Genomic DNA, 17,386 nt, shown 5'->3' on the forward strand with positions numbered 1-17,386 from the left:
CAAAGGGCAGTCAGTGGAGCTGGGAGGACCAGCCAGCACAAAGGCCTTTGGGGCACGTCGGGCTCCTGGGTGACATTGTCACAGACAGAGCAGAGAGAGATAGTCAGTCCTCGGCTGACTAATTAGCTCACAGTAGCAATGAGAGACAGGCAAGAAAGTCCCCAGTCGTTTTCCTCAAGAGTCACAATTAGGCCTCAAGAGACCTCTCTGCTCTCAAGATGGCACCTTAGTTCAACTCCTCCAGGCCAAGCCTATGTGGGCAACCAAGTTACGCAGGTCCTTGAAAGTGAAAAAGAGCCTACTTTGGCATGAATCCAAAGCCCCACCCCCTCCACAAGGTCTGCTCTCAGGGACCAAGCAGCCCCTAATGACTAGATTGTATGGATGAGGCTGGGGTATGTGCTGCTATGGTAATAAATAGCTCAAAATGTCACTGGTGTGACACAACAAAGGTCTGTGAGGGTGGGATGCTCTCCTCCCGTGGTGACTCAGGGATCCAGGCTCCCTCTGTCTGTGGTGCCACATGTGGCTTCTGGGTCACAAGGCAGGATGACAGAGAGTATGGAAAACTCATACTTGCTTTCAACTACCCGCCACTGGGAGTGACACCCGTCCTTACCATTCAGGCATCAGAACTAGTTACTTGGCCCCAACTGAGCTGCAAGGTGGGCTGGGAAATGTATTCAACATGACTGTCTCTACCACAACTCCCACGTGTCCAAACATGGCCCATGTGTTTGGGGACTACAGAAGAAGGGAGCGCCCTCTTTTCCTGGGGACATGAACAAGCCACGAAAAGTTTTTACCAGTAGATTCTGGAGACGGCGATTGTATGGAGTATGACAGGCAGAATTCTAACTAAAGGGAAGATCTCCCTACAATGAGGTTATCCGGGGAGAAGGTGGGTATTTAATTCATACCACCCCTCATTCTCAGAGGGTTGGACCCTGACAGTGAACCAGCAAGGTCTCTATAGAACAAGACAAGAAGAGGTGTATCTCCTAGGAGTTTCTGGAGGGCAGGAGATGCATCTCACTTATTTTTGTCTCCCCTGAAGTGACCAAATTTGAAGGCTCATCTATTGCTCCAGCAGAAGATGTTGGCATCACATCCATATGGCAGAGCAATTAGATCATATAAAAAGTCCCCTGGCAGCTGTTCAGGCTGGTTTCCATAGGTGGGCAACTTAATTTATCAGACTATGCCTTCATGCTCTGTAAACCACTGTTTATGTCCGTTTGTCTGCCCATCCATCCATCCATCCATCCATCCAACCATCTACCCATCCAAACATTCGTCTGTCCATCCATCCATCCTTCTGTCCATCTACCACCCATCTACCCACCACCCATCAGTCCGCCATCCACCCACCTCCCCCGCCGCCCGCCCCCCAAATGCTCACTGACTGCTGACTCTCGCTAGGCATGGCTTTAGTCACAGTATACAGCAGAGGACAGGACAAACTAGGTCCTTACGCTTCTGGAACTTTTCTTCTATTAGGGAAGACACACAACAAGCAAGAAAGCAAATACTTAGGACAATTGCAGAGTGCGCTAAGCGCTGTGAAGCACGTAATGATAAGAGGAGGGCCTGCAATGGAAGGCGGGTGTAAGACTACTCTTAGGTGGTTAGAAAAAGCCTCACTGAGGAAGGGACATGAGCTGAGACCTGAATGATGAGGAGACGTCAAACCTGTGAAAATCTGGGAGAACAGGTTCCGTAAAGAAGAAGCAACGGGGCAAAAGCTCCGAGGTGGGGACAAGCTTGTTTTGTTAGAGGAAGAGCCGGAAGGAAACCAGTGAGGCTGGAGTTTGGTGAGGAACCACACTGGGCCTTTACGATTTCATTCTAGGATTTATGGGCGTCTATCGGAGGGTCTCACGCTGGGGAGTGACATGGTTTATGGTTTTGAAAGGTCACTCCGTTAATTTTCATTTAGCAAACACGGACTCTCAGTAGATTTCATCTCAGAGCCACAACATGCTGTGGACGCAGGAGAGCAGGACAGATGCGTTTCAAGTCATGAAACAATCATGGGCCATCATACTCTGAATCTGTTAGCGTAACTGGCGGGTTGGACTTGATTGAACATCAGGGCGAAACAGCCAGAAGGAATTCAAAGGCTGGCTCGCCAAGAAAGAGGACACTACAGGGAAGATGACAGCCCTTCAGACACCCCCACGGGGACCCAGTCAGAGGGTGATGGACCCACAGAGGTTATTTGTGAAGGGGACTCACTTCCCCTACTTTAGCACAGCCTTCAATTTTCTGGGGTCCAGTATATGTGGTCCCAGAGTCTTCCTGAATATCTAGGAAGCAAAACCCACGGGACTGGACCCCTTGGTCACCCCCAGTGCTAACCCAGGTCACCCCGCCCGCTGGACTGCAGGACACAGCCACCCTGGGGAACACCTCTGGTTGTCCGGCCCTCCTGCTGGAGCCTCAATGGGCACTGCTGCAGCAAAGCACCCCCAACCCCAGGCAAGGAGCTATTGCATTGTGGGAAGTGACCAACAGGGAAGTGATTCACCGTTATGAGCTTTCTCACAGGGGTAGAGAGATCATTCACATGCACCGCCAGGGCGTCCTCACCTGTGAAGTGGGTGTGAAAGAGGGTGAGGCAAGATTTATAGATGAGTCATTTCCCTGGATGCCCATGGACCTCCCACCCCCCCGCCTGTGTCCTGGTCGGTCCCTAGCGGTCAGCTGCCATCAGCTGCTCATAGGTTTAGCCGCCCAACACCTTCTGGCCAGAGGCCACTGTTATGGTCGTCCTGCACCCCACTCCCCACCCTCCTAACCCCCAGTCCACATGTGACCTTACTTGGAACCAGGGTCATTACAGATGTGACCAGTCAGGACAGGGTCCTACTGGAGTATGGTGGGCCCCTGATCCAACACGCCTGGTGTCCTTACACAAAGGAGAACTTGGAGGCACACATACACACACCACGTGGAAAATGCCACGAGAGCACGAAGGCAGAGGTCGGGGTGAAGTGTGTACAGGCCCAAGACTACCGAAGATCATGTCACCCCCAGAATCTGGGGGACCCCAGGAGCAGGGTCTTCCCTACAGCCTCAGAAGGAGCCAGGCTGCCCTCCCCTGACCTTGAACTTCCCGCCTCCAGACGGAGAGACGGTAACTATGTGAGGTTCAAGCGCCCAGTGGTGGGGTGCTGTTGCGGCTGCCCCGGAAACACACACCCACAGAGGGGTTGTTGGTAGCTCAGGTCTGGGCACTGAGAGGCCACGAGAAGCCACGGCTTTCACTGGGGGGCGGGTTTCCATTGGCCTGGGGTCTGGTCTGAGGTAACAGGGGGGGTAACTCATTGCCTGGAGGGGCCCCACAGGTGGCAGGAAGGAGGAGACAGGCCAGGTGTGAGAAAACAAGCAGCATTACTTTATTCATATTCAAAAGACACCCTGTTGCAACATCAGTTCTGTAAGACTCTCTTGTCATTTTTCTCCAGTTCTGGGCACACAGATCGCAGGAAGGGTTGTGTGATCATGGCGCTCTAGGCTGCGTTCCTCAGACGACGACATTCTGTGTTTTCCCAGGAGACACAGGGATATTCCCTCTTCCATAAAGCAATACACTTGTTCCTAATTGTCTGGAGAACACACAGCTCCCTCCGTGTGTATCTGTTTCCCACACTTTGGGGGAGAAACATGACAAGGGCAAATTATTTCCCTATTATAAGAGACGTGGTAGATAGACGGCAAGTGAAATTGCATTCTGGGTCAGGGAAACAATCTGGGTGTGGGGGTCTGTGGCTACGCGGGGAACTTGCGTCCTGCCTGGAGGTGACCACAGCAAACCCACCATGCCCAGGTAGGGCCAAGTTTGGGCATCAGCCCCATCTAGCTGAATTTTCAAGAGAAGACAGAAATCTAGATTGTTTTAGGTGAAATGGGCAATGTGCTAAATGTTGACTGAATCTTTGCCTGTTCTGTAACCTGTGTCCTTTATAAAACTTACGATGATATGAAAATTGTTTGTTGTTTATCTCCCCCGCTCCCTACGAGATGTAAGGTGTTTGAGAGAAAGCATGGGTCTACCATATTTACTGCTCTATCCCAGTGCTTGCAATACTTCCTAGCACATAGTAGGTGCTCAATAAATGCCAGTCGAATAGGTGAACGACCCCTCACCTGATAGCGTTTGCATGCACCCAAGATTTCATGCAACTCCCTTTTTCTGTGGAATCGTCTTGGTGCTGCATTGGATTTTTGGAGGAATCTGAAGGTCAGCTTTTTTTTTTTAACCCGACCCAGTTACCATAGGCACACACACGCCTCAGGAGGTTGACATCTGAGTGTAGTATGTGTGAGATCCAAGGCAAGGCCAGGGTGATTTCCTCGCTCCAGCCGAAAAGGAGGCTGGGATATACGCGTGCCTGCCGCAGTCCTCGCTTGCTGCCATCCATCTGCGGGCTTTTAGTGCAGAATTGCATGTGATTTATTTGCAAATCCTTTCAGGTCCTGGAGGAGAGACACTTAGTGCACAATGCACTTTGTCATTATGTGTCAACATCGTCTCAGAGTAGAGAGCGGCATTACACGATGTAAGGGTGTAATTGGATGGCACTGGGATCCTTAAATCTGTGTGTTCATTTACCCAAAGCCACAGCGTGCGCAGAGCCGTTTGCAGTTGACGCCAGCCCCTTGGAAGGGGGTCAGCGTGTAGAAAGACAAAGGATTGCCATAAACACACTGAAGGCAAACTTTATATTTACAGTCGGCAGGTTTATAAATGCAGATGACATCCTTATGCTCTGCAGCACATTCTGCTCGCACGTAGACTGAGGGGTCCAGCGGCTGTGGGACGGAACAGACCACTCGTGGAGAAAAGTGGGAAGTAGGGGAGGCCACTGCAAGCAAAGGCATGTCATCAGGAGGGGTGAGTTTCATCACCCGAGCCGACGGGGTCAGTAAACCTGGGGACAGGGGCGACAGACATCCCCGGCAGGTGGGAAATGCCTCAGCTGGAGGGGAGCGTGCTGAGGGCGGGAGGGTAAGCTGTCTACATTATCTAAGGGGGATTGAACCATAGGCATATATAGAGTCAGAGAGAGAAAAGGGAGGGAGACACACAAGGAGAGACACAGAAACTCCCAGAGAAAGAGAGAACTGGAGGAGAGAGAGACAGAAAGTGACACGGGAAAAACCAGAAAGAGAGAGAGAGAGAGAGAGAGAGAGAGAGAGAGAGAGAGAGAGAGAGAGAGAGAGAGAGAGAGAGAGATCCTGATTCCACAGCAGTGCCTCTCGCAGCTCTGGCCTCAGTTGTTTCTCATGGTCTGGCTGGCATGGTCTTAGCCACCAGCCTCTGCCTCGGGGCGTGCGTGAGTCTGCTCACCTCTCCCTTTACCACCATGTTTGTGGGCGTTGCCTCCGAGGGATTTGAGAATATTCACGGGCCAGCCTGAGTTCAAGCCGTGTTAGCCTTTCAGGGCTGCCCAGAACCAACCGCTTGCATTGCCTCCCCATCCGTTGGTGTGTCGGGTCTGTCCCTCTCTCCAAGGTGGGGGCCTTACGTTGTGCCACACCCAACCCTTACACACCCAGAGCCCCGATTCTTCTTACCCTGCACATGACACACCTTTGTGTCAATAGCCCTGGACAGGAGACCCAACATGACTGTCGCCGGACCCACCGCCAAACGGCCGTCTTCTTTCTAGAGAAGCACGGCCCTGAGTCTGTCAGTGTTGAATTCCTCATGACTCCTCTTTACCCTCAAAGACCAGCCTCCTCAAAGGATGTGTGAAGGTCGCCTGGTGGGGCTTCTCTATGGCCATCACCTAGCAGGTGACACAAACACATCGTGAACGCTGGAAACTGCCCCAATGCCCCCCAAGGACCAGCGACTGTGGAAGGGCAGTGACGCAGTGGGGAGTACAGATTTCAACATAGTGAACTTGCTAAAAAAAGCCCACTGCTTTGAACCTGACTAAGATTCTGGGCCCACACCCCTGTTTTCCACAGAGGCCTGCCCTGAATCACTACGAGGGCTTCTGTTTGTTTGTCTGTTCTTGGCATCCAGTTACAAAGGTACGTGTGGCCCATGTACCCACGTGCTCCCTTTCCGTCCTTGTGAGTAGGTGCCTGGTCTGTCGTAGCCGGGCCTGCTCTGACCCAGAACCCGGGCGATGACAGGGCGCAATCACACCTCCCACGCTGACGGCGGCCCAGGCTGCCTCTGGTTGCGCTCTCGGCAAGACGACCTGCTCCAGTTCCAAGGACGCACATGCCCCTCGATCCCGTCACTTTTCTTCCATAGTCTGCAGTATTCAATACTGGAGTCACGTGGACTTCACAACACCCAAATCGTGTTGCTTAAAGAAAGAGAGGGACTGTTCTTTCCTGGAAGCTCTCAGAAGCCCAGTGATGCAGAACCCATTTGTCTTCCAAGTTCTAAACATCTCGCCACACATGACAAACCTCTTAACGTTGACCAGACACCGTAAGCTGGAATGCGTGCATGGGTTCCGACTCGGGCCTCCCCACTGAGCCAGGGACGTTCTCTGGGGCTCTCCAAATCTCGTCCTGTCCCCTCCCCCACTGCCACACATCCCCAAATTAAAGGCCGAAAGGTGAGTGGGAAGCACTGCCTGCGAATGTCCGGCTTACACACCTTCATGTAACCCCTCCAGGTAGCTGTGTCGCTCTCTGCATTCCCCAGGGTCCAGGTCCCAGCTTGCGTTTTCCCCACCGCCGGTCACTAGGGAATGCACAGCGGGGCACCCGTCGTCCGGTGGGACGGTGGTGAAGGTGGTGAATTTCACTCTTTTCCTTTTTGAGGTAGGGGACGTTGGTGGCTCGCTCTTCTGATCTTTCCCATCCACGACTGCAAGTCCCGGAGAGCTGAACAGCGGCCCATTGGCGCTCTTTGGGGAGTTGGTGTGTAGGAGATGCTTACTCTCTTCGAAGGCCAGGCCTCTGTCCACGGCGGTGATTTGTTCATCCTGAGACGACACCAAGTTCACGTGATTCTCCAACAGTTCTGCCCGGTGGGTCAGCCCAACCCAATCATGGGAGTGACTCAGACCTTCCTGCTCTTCGAAGGGCACCTGCTTGTGCCTGTACTTCAGCGCAAAGGTCACACAGTTGACGAGGAAGACGAGGATGGCCAGGCAGAAGACGCCCAGCAGCGCGTACATGCCGATCTCCAGGTCGCTCAGGCCTTTGGCTGCCTGGGCGGGGTCCTCCTCGTCCGCCTCCCCATGGCTTCGGGGGAGGTCCGCCTGCGCTGGGAAGGTGTCCAGGCGGCTGCCATCATCCCGGAGTCTTTCCTGGCCGTTGTTCTTCTGGAAGGTTGACCTCTCTGTGGTGGACCCTCTTCCTTCCATGAGGCCCGTGGAAGAGCTGCTGTAGAACTGTCCCTCTTGACTCTGCCACTCTTGCAAGGGCTTCTTAGGTCTTCGGTCACGGACACTATTTTCCAGGTGGGCTCCTGTGCCCAGGTGTCTGCTGTCACTGGTGTTGGGGTTGGCATCGTGTTGGCCAAACTTCACTTTGATGTTGGCTGTCCCCACGGCTAGCACGCTCTTCCGCTTGGATTTCTGGCACGATTCACTAATGACCATTTCCACCTTCACCAAAGCACCCTGTCCTTCGCTTTCAGCAGCGATTAGAGGCCACTTGAATTTGGGGTCCTGCTGGATGGAGACCACCTTCTCATCCAAGGACGTGGCCGTCAAGGAGAAGTCTTTCCCGTCGTAAATATCCAAGGGCGTGACAGAGCCATCACTGAACTGGACCCAGCAACTGATGGCTGCTTCCTGTTGAAGAAAACAAGTTAGTCAGAATGGGCCCCAAAGCTCACAGAACACCAACTCGCAGCAAAAGAGACACTGTCACAGAAACAATATGAGAAGAACAAAGCCAAAACTTTGAAGTGGTGTAGAAACAAGCGATGAGAAGTACTACGGGTAGGAAAGAAAATTCATTCTTATAAAAATGTAAAACCAATAGAAAACCCCAACACTAAAGAGACCATAACAAAACAGCACCAGCGAGAAACACCCCATGATAAGATTCGCTTTGTTTCCCGGGCTGTTGAACGAATCATCTTGGCTGTGCAAGACCCACGTGTGCACAATAATAAATTACACGTCACAGCATATTACTGGTTACAAGTATTATACGCTCCAGTGAAAACTATTTATTGCATTATTTTTAAGGTGCTTTATTAATGCCGTGTCCCCATGTATGATTCATGACACAGATCAAAGCCCCTAATCCAGGCAAGGACACGCCAGAGGTGCTGCAGGCTTTGAGTTCATTGCTTCCGCCTCCTCTGGGCCTACAGAAGTGGGTCCACTGTAGCTTGTGGGCCGTCTTGGCGTGGAGACAAAGGCTTACAGAAGCCAGAGGAGACGCACCGGATTTGGAGAGCCTTTGTCTCCCACCCACCACCCACCCCACCACTGGGAGAAACTGGGAGGCCAAAGGGTGGCCGAGGTTGGTGCCCATGCTCCATCTACCGACCTCTAACTTCATTGTTTGAGACCGACACTCCTGGGGATGAGTCCGGCCAGGGAGCTCACAGTGGGGGAAGGAGACAACCTCCATTGAACCTGGCGTGTGACCTCCCCTGGTGTGTGACCTCCCCTGGCGTGTGACCTCCCCTGGCGTGTGACCTCCCCTGGCGTGTGACTTCCCCTGGCATGTGACCTCCCCTGGCGTGTGGCCTCACCTGGCGTGTGACCTCCCCTGGAGTGTGGCCTCACCTGGTGTGTGACCTCCCCTGGAGTGTGGCCTCACCTGGCGTGTGACCTCCCCTGGTGTGTGACCTCCCCTGGCGTGTGACCTCCCCTGGCGTGTGACCTCCCCTGGCGTGTGACCTCCCCTGGCGTGTGACTTCCCCTGGCATGTGACCTCCCCTGGCGTGTGGCCTCACCTGGCGTGTGACCTCCCCTGGAGTGTGGCCTCACCTGGTGTGTGACCTCCCCTGGAGTGTGGCCTCACCTGGCGTGTGACCTCCCCTGGTGTGTGACCTCCCCTGGCGTGTGACCTCCCCTGGCGTGTGACCTCCCCTGGCGTGTGACCTCCCCTGGTGTGTGACCTCCCCTGGCGTGTGGCCTCACCTGGCGTGTGACCTCCCCTGGCGTGTGGCCCACCCTGCACTGTCCCAGGCCCTGCTTCCGTACCTGTTTGGGCCTCTGTAAAAGCTCCTGAGCCACTGCTGTAGCAAAGATGGCTCTGTTGCTCCCTGGGCTGAGCTGCAAGGAGAGTGACAGCCCTGTCACCAGCTGGACCCCAAGGTCTGTGATTGTCACCTTCTCTTCCAGCACGGTGATGGTCTTTTCAGCCAAGATGGCATCTGACAGAGGCGACAGGATCTGAAAGGGAGAACCAACATGGCAAAGGAGAGCCTTCCAGGTCCCAGCAGTTCCCACAACAGCAGAAGTGATGTCCCTTGCAGGGTGGGACAGAGTAGGACAAATGAGCCAGAACGAACAGAGACAGGTCTGTCCCACTAAAGTTTTCTTCCAGAAGATGTGTCTTGCTTGTGAAAACAATGTTTTCTTAAAGTAGCAGTGAGATGGTGCCAAGGAGTGGATGGTGTAGGACTTGGCACCCTCCCCCACCACAAACACAAATGCCGTTACCCACCGTGCATCCCCCAAGTCCTCGAGAGGAAGCATGAACTTTCTCAAAAATCAGGACTAACTTTATGATTCTTCTACGGCATGGACTTTCCCTATCATTTAGGGCAGTTTTTGATGAAAATTTTTCATTCTACTTACATGCTTTGTTAAAAAAACTTCATAGCCTCAAAGAACAATGGGCTTGATATGCTGGGTGGGTATTTATATGTTTCTCTCTCACACAATAACCAATGTGCAGCAGATGGGACACTGTTGGTCCATGTACCACCTAAATAGTCCCTTGTGTCCCTGGGAGCCCACACTCCACACTCGGGGAACCTGAGCAGTGAAGCTCAAGCTCCCTCCACCCCTGACATGAGGACCCCAAGTCTCCCTCCTCCTCTGGGCAGCTGTGATGGCCTGGGAAGTGGAGGTGACACTCAAGGTTGGACCCTGACCAGGAAATCCCGCCTCTGAAGAACGTCTACGGGATCACTTCTCCCCGTCTTCATCCCTCCCCCACGTTGCAAAGAGCTGCTCCCTATGAAGCCTCAACTTTCTGGATGAAATGGGTTCCATCCTCTTTCCACCTGCTTTCTGGACTGATTTCTCTTTCCAAGGTGTTGGTGATTCTATGAAGATGTCTTTCAAGATACCAGTTTCTCCGCGCTCCTTAAACCTGGTCATCCAGATGCCACCTTCCGTTTTCGAGTCTGGTTAGCACACTTTGAATGGCAGTGAGCGTGACATGTGCATCCCCAGAAGGAAGCGGACACTTGGATTTTATTTATTCCGAGTCCTAAGGGCTCAGGAGTAGATGACCCACCAGGACGACTGCCCGGCCCGCTCTCTGTAACACCCGATTTCTGAGCTCTCCGCCTTTCCTCTGGGCGCGTCCCCCGGCACATAGAGCAAGTCTCACTGTGGGGAAGATTCCAGGCATCAGTGTTAGCACAGCCTCTGAACTGATCGCAGGGACTGAGGGCTTTCAACTCATTAGTCAGTGTGGAGTCTGCTAGGTCTTGTCTACAGGGCAGAAATGTTTGGCTGGACATACACAATCCTTCACAACCAGCAGCGCCCTTCTCCTGCTGTCTTACCTGAATGGTGGTCATTCCCAGCTCCTGGCCAGCCAGCACCTGGCCCCCTTGCAGGCGGGCGATCCGGGGCTCATCCACCTGCATGAAGTCCGTCACCAGCTCCGTGATGTCCACCTGCCAGTCTGAGCCCAGCAGGTGGGCCAGGTGGCCCCCGCGGTCGGCTGCCTCCGCCACAAACTGTGTCAACACACGCACCATGGCGTGCTGGTACTGGAGGGCACAGCCTCGTCCCCGCCGCTCGTCCTCGTCCTCTTCCTCGCTGTCCCGAGCTGGCCTGTCAAAGGGTCAGGTCAGTTTAACAGATGCTGACTTGTTGGCCAGACGTCAGGGCTGTGCGTGAAGCATGGCAGGGGCTGCAAGGCCCAGCCGGGTGTGGGCTCAGGCCGATGCACGGGTGGAACTCAGAATCTGGGACCCGGGTGTGGCATGGGTACTGACCAGCTGGAATGGATTGGGGGGGTGGGCAGAGTTCTAAGGAGCCCCAGTGACCCCCACACCTGGTCTCCACTTTGTGAGCTGGACCTAGTCATTTCTTCTAACGAAAGATTATAGAAAAGGTATGGGCTGTCACTGCCAAGGTGAGGTTTTCAAAGGGTCCGACCTCTGTCTAGCCCAGTGCCCTTTCCTTGGTTCTTCTCTCATTCTCACTCTGGGGAAGCAAGCCGCCATGCGCTCGCAGCCCTCAGGAGATGCCCACAGGACCAGACCTGAGCTTGGCCTCTGGCCCAGGCAGTGAGGGGCTGAGACCTGCCACCAACCACGGAGCGTGGACGCAGACCTTCCCCAGTGAGCCTGAGACGAGAGGGCAGGTCCAGCCCATCAGAGGCCCCACTAAGTCTCTCCTGCATCCCCGATTCAGGGACAGTGAGAGGTACCACCTGATCTTCTTTTAAGCTGTTAAGTTTGGGGGTGAGTCACTGAATTGTGTAGCAACAGGTAACTAACACAACAGGGCCGTGGATGCCTGCTGTGGCCCTCGGGAGGTGACAACCTAACTCAGGGTGAGGTGACAGGTGATGACAGATGCGGTTGGCCCAGGCGACAGACAGATGGTCATTCCTCCTCCTCGCCTGATGCCCGGGGCACAGTCAGCCCTCCCCCGCAGCAGTGTCCATCGGGACAGCTGGTCACCTCTCCTATCAGGTCTGCTGCCAGATGTGACAGCACCTGAGCTGCCAGCATCACGCTCAGCCAGTTCTTCGTGAATCTCTCCCCCGTGGTCACCCGCTCTCAGCAGCACCAGGAATCAGTCCTGACTCCGCCCTCCAATGCAACACCGGAAACCCTAGTGGTTCAGAAAGGACCCCTTGCTGAAACCATCGTCCGGCTGCATGTGGGACCCACGCCTTCATCCCTTGAAGCTGTCCCCTCTCCCACGGGTCACACGGTGGCTGTCCAGGGCAAGGACGCTAAGAGAAGCACCAATGCTCTGACCTCGGCTGAGCTCCCAGACCCCAGACCCCAGGGAAATAGCCTCCTCTAATTCTGCACATGCTCCTTTGGGACGTCCTACAGGTCGCTCGTACCTGAGCCTTGGAGCCTCTGAGATGACAATGTCTGAACTCCCTGAGCTCCCACACTGTCACGATGTGCGTCTGCTTGCCTCGTGTGGATGATGGTGACTTATCGCTCTATGACACACCCTCAGAGTGATGCAGCAGACACACAGTGACATGCGTCTTGCTTCCTGTCCCCAGGCAAAGTGCGCCCAGCGCCCCTGGACTGGGGGAGGAGAGGCGCCCAGCTCTGGGAGCATCGTCCCGATGTCTCCCGTGGGCCCGTGTCGTGCACTTTCCCACGGCCCGTTCTCCCCTCCTGCTGGTGTCGGCCCCCTGGGGCAGCGGGGCTCACCTGACCCTCTAGTTCTTCAGGTTCCAGCCAGGGGACCGCGGCTGCAGCCTACCAGCCACGTGCATTCTGTCACTTGGGCTCCAGTGACTGGATCAGGGATAAGACTTAACTCCAGGGCTTTCGTGGGAATGATTGGGAAACGGAAAAGGTGCTTTCTGTGGCATCGCAGAGAAGACAGAGTGAAAGTCGGGACGCTCACAAGAAAAGCCCGACGGGATGCAGCCCCATGAAGCAAACCAGAGCCGAGAGGTGGAGACCGAGTCCTGGAAGACCCTTTGGTCTCTGGACCCGGTCACACCTGAAACGGGCAACCCCGCCAACAGCTATTTGAGCTGCTGCACCCTGACCTGGGTTTCTGGGGGGGTCGGGAGGCACACACCCACCTCTTGCTGGGGACGATGGGGACTCTCCAGCCCTTGACCTGGTTCAGCTCGGCGTCCGTGACCTCGATCTGCAGCGGGAGCCGTGGGGCCCACACCGTCATCTCCAGGGGACGGCTGAGGTGCTGGTAGCTGAAGTTCACGACCACGCCCACCTTGCCCTTGATTTCCTTCCCGTTGACGAACACAAAGTCACAGCGGTCGGACACCTGTGCAGAGGGCGAGACACGGAGTTTGCGCCAAATCCCGCAGCCAAAGGAGCAGCGGGAGGACCAGGGGAGAGGGACGCCCCCTGGCTGTTTTGGGGTCACTCGTGTGACGAGGGAGGTTTCTGTCTAGGGCCTCTGGAGGGGGTGCCACCCTGCTTACACCGGGACTTCTGGCCACTGAAACTGATTGGGGACGTCTGGCTTCTAGAACCATGGGATGATAACAAATGTTGTCCTCAGCCAGCGGGTGAGGGGTGGTTTATGTCAGCAGCCCCAGGTGACAACAGAGGACAGGGCCACGAGACTGGGGCTCGGCTGGCTGGGCTCTGTGGAGAGGGAAGGGGCGCCCCTCCAGCTCACTGAGCAGGTCACACACTTGCTCTCAGTCAGTCCTCAGGACACCCAGCAGGCAAGGCCGTTACTGTCTGCATTTCAGGAGCATCACCTGAGGCCCGAGATGGTAAGTGACAAGGGACATTTCCGTGGGACGCAGGGCTGGAAAGCGGCAGAGCCCAGACCCCACGCCAGCCTGCACCACCGTCCTCTGGGCAGCTGGGCCATCCCACCTGGGTTCCTGGCAGCCTGTCTCCTCAAAGGAGGAGCACCGCCCCCAGCACCCAGGGAGGGGGGCGTGAGAAAAGCAAAGCGGAAGCCACTAGGCTGTTCAAACATCAGGTGAAACATTTCCAGCAAAGTCCCTTTTATCTCCACGGCCAGGCAGTGGGGACACTGAACACAGCAAGGGGCACAGAGACAGGCGTCCGGGGTACCCCACAAGTGAAGGGACGTGGGCCTGCACATCGGGGAGCCTGCGGGCTGTCCTCCTAGCTGTGTGCCCACAGCAGGGGCACCGGAGACTGACTGGCAAAGCCGATGGGGCAGCTTTGGTGGCTCCATTACGACTGTGGTCTCAGCTCTCCTGGCTCCAGGGCCAGTCAGACTTTACACTTAGGCTTTTCTCTTTCAAGTCTTCCAACTCTGAGTCAGGCTGAATTGTCAGAGATGCAGAGAGAGGGAGGGAAGGAGGGCGGGCTTACTGATAAGACCTGTTTTCAGGGCAGCAGGTTGTTTCTTGAATTTAAGTTTCTGGGCCCTCCTGCCTAGCGGGGTGCTCTAAGGAAAGGAGACAGGACATCCGGGCAAGCGTGGCAACCACGTGCTCCGGGACGAGGGGAGCAGATGCCTGCTGTGCTGAGACAGTGGACAATGGAAGGCTGAGTCTCGCATCTGTTTTGGTTTTAGACTCAGCGGTTCTTCCTCGAGGTAGTAAGACAAGGTGGGAGCTAGAGCTTGGTTACAGGGCGGAGGTTACGTAGAGGGACGGCAGGGCTCGGCAGAGGACTGGGGGACTGGAGCCCCCACGGCTGCCTGGGGCCACATCCACAGCATGGTCCACATGCTCCGCGGAGGCCTCCAGAGAGCTGTTTGCCGACGTCTGGTCCTTCTTCAGACCCATGGCAGGCTGTCCTGCAGCTCGCTTGCTGCTGGACAGGAAATGAGTATCATGACAAGTTGGGAGCAGGAATGACACCTGTCACCCTCTCTCGGGAACACTGACTTTCCAATAAGGGACCTTCCAGATCTCCCTGTCCTTCCAGAAGCCCCCGGCGGTGTTGCCGATGGCGGCTGCCCTGTCACCCTGGGTCCTGAGTGCCTGTGACAAGGGGACCCCGCACAATGCTGGGAGGTCAGGCGGCCTGGGTGACAAGCAGCCTTGCTTGTTTTAAGTCACTGATATTTCGGGGTTCCTGTCACCGCATTGTAACCAGGCTGTTCTCAGAGCTGCAGAGTGACCTGTTCTGATCACTGTGTTAAATGAAGAATGCAGCAAAGGACGGGAGTTGGCTGGGCCGCTGCGGACGGCACACGATGGCAGGCGGTAAGGAGGCAGCAGAAGGAGGGTCCTCCCTCTGGGCAACACCAAATGAGCTGGAATGTAACGGGGTCCCAGCGGAGAGTCTCTGTTACAGACAGGCAGGGCCTGGGGCCTCCCGTCCTAATGCTAAGGACTTTCTAATGACTGACACGATATGCAAATGACTCTACGAAAATCAGGGAGGAGTGACGTGCGCTGGGCCTTGCTGCTACATCTTGGAGGCGGGTTTGGGGGAAGTTGAGGATCTGAGGAGAAGGCAAAGATTGCAGCCTCCGGGAAAGGCTTTGGTGGGACGTCAAAGGGTGCTGCCGAGCCTGTCAGCCTGGGGGTTTCGGGCATGACACCTGCCTGGGGGCACTGCTGCCCATGAGTCCCGGCCTGGGGTCCATGGTGCCACCTTGCCCTGCCGGCTGCCATTCTCACATGGAGGGGACTCTGGCCTGGGAGGAGGGGGCTGACATCTTCTTTCTGGTGACGCTATGACTCAGAGGGGCTGCTACAAGTTATGGCAGCTGTGGCCTTGCTAGTTCTCTGTCCTTTGTCACTTCCCAGTGACATACAGCACTGGGACATAGTCAACACTATGCAATCACCTGGCAGGGTGACAGATGGGTACCAGGCTTCTTGTGGCGATCACGTTTGTATACACATGAGGGACACAAATACTGAGCTACTGACGTAACAGTGTATTATATACAACTATGCTCCGATTAAAAAACATACGTTTGAGCCCATTCAGAGGAAGCAGAAAAGGGGTAGGATGTGAAAGGCCCCGCGTGGCACAGGGGCGGGAGGGAGACTGACACAGCAGGTGTCGTTAACCTGAGGGTTTCGAGAGGAGAGCAGGCAGGACTCTCAGGTGCAATCGCAGGTCCATGTACAGGAGCGGGTTTGAGACCATGGGACAGGGGAAGGCCATGTGAAGGCCACCAGACACTGGACGATGTGGCCACTGTCCGGAACGACCACTGCCACGGGCTCCTGGGGGAGGCAGGGAACAGATGCTCCCTGCGAGCCCTTGGGGACCTAGAACCGTGAGAAGAAGCGTTTCTGTCGTCACTTCCAGGGCTTTCCTCATGAAGCCCATGCATGTGATGCCTGATTCGGGCTGGGCTCCCGGGGACGTGAGCCTGGGGACACAGCTTACTGTGTTTCCCCAAAAATAAGACCGAGACGGACCATCAGCTCGAATGTATCTTTTGGAGCAAAAATTAACATAAGACCGGGTCTCATATTAATTTTTGCTCCAATAGATGCATTAGAGCTGATGGTCTGGCTGGATCTTATTTTCGGGGAGACACGGTGGTCCCCCCAAGGCAGCATCCTGGGCAGGACAGACAGGCTGGGGCGCATTCCCGCAGGAGCCAGATGGGGCGCAACGCCCCCTCCAGTCCCCTGACACCCGCCTTTCCCTCCAGCTCCCCGTCACTGCCTGAAATTAAACATTACAAAGTTCCTGGGGAAATGTGTCAGTCCAGGGGCACTGACGAGACCCGTTTGTTCCTTCTTGTTAAAATATGACTAACTGTACATGTCAGATAATTTATTAACTACCACTTCACAATGCTGACGGTTGGAGGGAATGAAGCATTGAAACTCCTGAACTCTTCATATCCATTTCCAGCCGCCACGCGGTCCCGCTATGGGGCCACAGCTCATATTTCTGACTCTGGAGTGTGCAGTCTGGCACTTATGTGAATTTAATGCCATTTCCTTTTTTTGCTGTTTAAATGCTGTGTGAGTATAAATCTTATTTAAATATCACCAACATCCGTGGTGAAATTTATGTTCTTCTGATGTTTTCCTCTTCCCTTTTTTAAAGAGCTAGAGCTAAGGATATTGAAATTCTGCTCCCTCCACCCCTTAACTTTGGCAAAAGTGGACAGCCTAAAGGAATATTTGCATCTGTTTCGCCAACTAGGTGTTACCTTTCAGGAATCAGTTTTCATCCTGGACTAAATGATACGTTAATATAGTGGCATCAGGAGAGAGTGCTAAGCTGTGCACGTGCCTCTTGCCAAGCACCTCACACCTGATTCCATTTGAAATCTTCACAGTGAGTCAAGTAGGCAGGTACTGTCACCCCATTTTCCCAGTGACAAACCGAGGCGCAGAGTCCCATCGCCATCAGGGACATGCTACACCGGACTAGCTAATGGGCGAGAACTTACCCAGCTCGCTGCTTTAGGCTGATTTCTTGGGAGGCTCATGGGGTCTGCTAACGTGAAACACACTGTTCTGCCAGGAGACAAGTTTTCAATGGTCACACTGAGGGGAGGGGCCCTGGCAGAACGTGCCCCAGGGCCCGAGGCCGACAGCCCAGATCCATGCAGACGCTACGTGTGCGGAGGGAGAGAGAGGCGGCTTGAGCGTGAAATGG

The 17,386-nt window shown here is 54.8% G+C and overlaps 1 protein-coding gene across 1 annotated transcript in view; it reads right to left on the reverse strand.

Annotated features, from left to right (window-relative positions):
* Positions 1-3,377: 3,377 nt before the first annotated feature.
* Positions 3,378-17,386, reverse strand: part of TMEM132D (transmembrane protein 132D) — a 404,012-nt gene continuing 390,003 nt past the window's right edge. Inside the window, exons 6-9 of the mRNA XM_074321404.2 lie at positions 12,925-13,130; positions 10,691-10,964; positions 9,150-9,341; positions 3,378-7,778 (exon numbers count right to left, since the gene is read on the reverse strand). Of these exons, the coding sequence (XP_074177505.2) occupies positions 6,624-7,778; positions 9,150-9,341; positions 10,691-10,964; positions 12,925-13,130 (1,827 nt within the window). The 3' untranslated portion in view covers positions 3,378-6,623. The remainder of the gene's footprint in view (positions 7,779-9,149; positions 9,342-10,690; positions 10,965-12,924; positions 13,131-17,386) is intronic.

Source organism: Rhinolophus sinicus, chromosome 9 (assembly GCF_057876585.1).
Source record: "Rhinolophus sinicus isolate RSI-liver-muscle chromosome 9, RSI-T2T, whole genome shotgun sequence".
Taxonomy (NCBI): Eukaryota; Metazoa; Chordata; class Mammalia; order Chiroptera; family Rhinolophidae; genus Rhinolophus; species Rhinolophus sinicus.